Source organism: Brassica oleracea, unplaced genomic scaffold (assembly GCF_000695525.1).
Source record: "Brassica oleracea var. oleracea cultivar TO1000 unplaced genomic scaffold, BOL UnpScaffold01255, whole genome shotgun sequence".
Lineage (NCBI taxonomy): Eukaryota > Viridiplantae > Streptophyta > Magnoliopsida > Brassicales > Brassicaceae > Brassica > Brassica oleracea.
In genome coordinates, this window is record NW_013617802.1 from 1 (window position 1) to 3229 (window position 3229).

Here is a 3229-nt window from a genome sequence, read left to right on the forward strand (position 1 = left end):
GGCCGACATCCTTACCAGAGATCACGTACGCAAGATGGCGGATGTGATTAGAGTTATCGTCGCAGTGAGCTTCAACCACAAGACTCATCGCAACTTAAGTGAAGAGGTCAGGAGAAGGTTCTACAAGAACTGGGCTGATTCTAAGAAGAAGTGGTACGGAAGCGAGGAGAGCATCCGGTCTAACCTTGAGAAAGATGTGAATTCAATGGGTGGATTCGCACACCATAGTGTGGTGAAGGAGGATTACTTGATGACTATGTTCAAGCAAAGGAGGAGCCTAATCGGAGTTCAAAAAATTGATCTCCCTAATTCAAGTTGGAATTAAGGGGGTGAATGTTGGATAATTCCAAGCTTGTGGAAACTTAACATATTATTAGATGTTTAATATGTTAAGATAAACACAATAAGGAAACCTAGAAATAGGAAAATGAAGTTTTTATTTAGGTTAGGTTTGTGTTTTTCATATCCCACATGTTAAAGAGAATTGTCTTTCATATAAACATAGGTCTAATGGAAAGGTGTTCTATATGATTTAAGAGAAACATATTAAGAACTTTAGTTTTGAGCAGTTTGTAAAGCTAATAAGCAAAGTTGTTCTTATAACTCTTTGTGTTTCTAAGAGATCTGAGATAATAGACCGAGGAATTTCCTCAACCGGAGCCTCATAATCATTGGAGCCGCAGGGGAAGCTAGATCGTTGTTGAGGAGACGTCCACTCCGGTCCACGCACCGCAGTTGTGAAGATTCCGGCGTAGATCTCAAAAAAAGAAAAACGGATCTGGCTAGAATCTTCAGACCTAAAAGCCGACTCAGACCCTCTCCATCTCACCGTAAGCCTCACCGTTTCTCCACGGGAAGCCGAGATCTTTCTCCATCGACCGTAAGGGATCTCCGGAGGTTGTTCACGACCACCACAGAGAACCAAACATATCGGCTTAGGTTAAAGACCGAGAGGAAGGGAGCAAAAGGGAAAACGGGAGTGGAGGAAGAGGAGAGCGCCTCCGGCGCGCCAGGAAGCGGCGGTCGGAGCTAGGGTTTCTTCAGGTGGCTGTTTCTTTTTGGGAAAGGAGAGAGGAGAGACGAAAGTGTTTTAGTTAGAAATTTATCCTAGATATTTTTTCTCGTTACGTGCTTTGTGTTGTTGATCGTTACATCAAAACTGTTGACGCAAACATGAGTTTGTAGAGTTTAAATCCTTCGACTGAGAAAGTTAGTGATGTACTCGTTAATGAAAATGCGATCAGACGATGTCCCCATGAAGGCATGTGTCCTAGAGCAGCCACAAGGATAGCAAGTGTTGAGTTTGAAGAGGCATATCACACTATATCGATCTCTACTACTTCAACCAAAAAAAAAAAGGAATAAACTTTTGGAGAAAGTTTATTGCTTGGAGAAAAATAAAAAAATTCTCTGAAAATGAAATTTTCTTCTCTTATTATTATTTTTTGTCCACAATTATTGAAAGAACCCTAAATGTTCATATTACAAGTGAAGCTAAACGGTCCATTTACCACCATCTGAAATCTTGACTTTAAAAAATCGAAGATATTTAAGTCCAATTTATTGATTTGATCCACCGTTTTTGAGTGTCATGTGAAAAGGTTTACTCACATGCGTCAACCTAGTTTTATTTTTTGAGAAATTAACTATAATGACTCTAATCATACCCAATATTACTCAACTAACTCTTAAATTTTAATAATTACAAGAATAACACATACTCACTCCCTTTATATCACTTTAAGTGGTTTTTAAGAATTTTGCACATGGATTAAGAAAACACAAAATTCTATATAATTTATCTTGGTTACATAAAAATATCATTAAATGAAATTAATTCAACCAATAAATAAAAAGTTCAGTATTTTGTAATTGGTCATAAAATTCAAATGATATTAAATTCTACCTAAAATAATGAGAACATCAATTATTTTGAAATAAGTTTTTTTATTTCTAAACACCAGTTAAACTGATACTGAGGGAGTATAAGTTATAAAAACAAAGTGAAAGTATTATTAGGAATATAATTTTAAATCCCAATCTAGTTTTCAGCAATCACTACTTTGCCATTAAGGTATTTTCGAAAATAATTTTACATAAAAAAAAAAAAAAAAACCATTTACCTAATTTTGTGCATGTGGCTGTGGTTCCCTTTACTCTATTACAAATATAAAACCTTTTCTTCCAGAACGGTTTATTGACAATTAATTTACTTTTTCTTCTTCTTTTCAAAAACATTTCTTCTTTTTGGTAAACTTGTTAATATATACATTACCAAATTTTTTTAATAGAAATTACAATGAACATCATTATCGACGTTCATTGTAATTAAGATATCTTATAAAATGTGTATAATGATGTTCATTGTAATTTCTGTTAAAAAAATTGGTAATTTATATATTAACAAGTTTACCAAAATGAAGAGATGTTTTTGGAAAGGAGAAGAAGAGTACATTAATTGTTAATAAACCGTTATGGAAGAGAAGGTTTTATAATTGTAATAAAGTAAAGGGAACCATGGCCACATGCACAAAATTTGTACTCGCTCCGTATCACTTTAAATGGTGTTTAGAGGAAAAAATTTTGTTTCAAAAGAATTGATGTTACATTATTCTAGATAAAATTTAATACTATTTAAACTTTATGACCAATTGCAAAATACTAAATTTTTTCTTTTTGGTTGAATTAGTTTCATTTAATGATATTTTTATGTAACCAAGATAAATTATATAGAACTTTGTATTTTCTTAATCTAAGTGCAAAATCTTTAAAAATCACTTAAAGTGATACAGAGGGGAGTAACAAAATTCTATTCAAAAATCTACATTATAATAGGGCAGTTGCATCACTTCTGATGCGACACGTCAGCGATATGTTGGTCCCACTTTTAAAAAGTGTGAAAAAGTGTCAAGTCTGTGACTCGAACCGGGTTATTGAGATCTAAACAACAACATTTATACCACTGAGCTAAATGATTCTTTGTACATTGATGGCTGAAACAAATATATATTTATGAAGGTCGGAAACTTTTGCTTCTTCGGTTTTCTCTGTGGGATCCACACTTATTTATTTTATCTAATGATTTAATAAATACTTTATAACTCACGTTTTGAAATGAGATTCGTTAAAAAAAAGCCAAATAAACCTCTTTGGTCTGTAAGCGTTCTCTTCAATGGAAGTTTAGCGTTTTCAATTTTTAATCATCGGTTCATGACTCATCTAAGAAACA

At 33.5% G+C, this 3229-nt stretch overlaps 1 protein-coding gene across 1 annotated transcript; it reads left to right on the top strand.

Annotated features, from left to right (window-relative positions):
• Positions 1-676: 676 nt before the first annotated feature.
• On the top strand, positions 677-1262 carry LOC106321137 (the record flags this gene model as incomplete). Its single annotated transcript, XM_013759453.1, is given in 1 exon segment — positions 677-1262. A coding segment is annotated over 1 exon segment (357 nt), but the record flags the coding sequence as incomplete, so codon positions are not given.
• Between the last annotated feature and the right edge of the window lie 1967 nt (positions 1263-3229).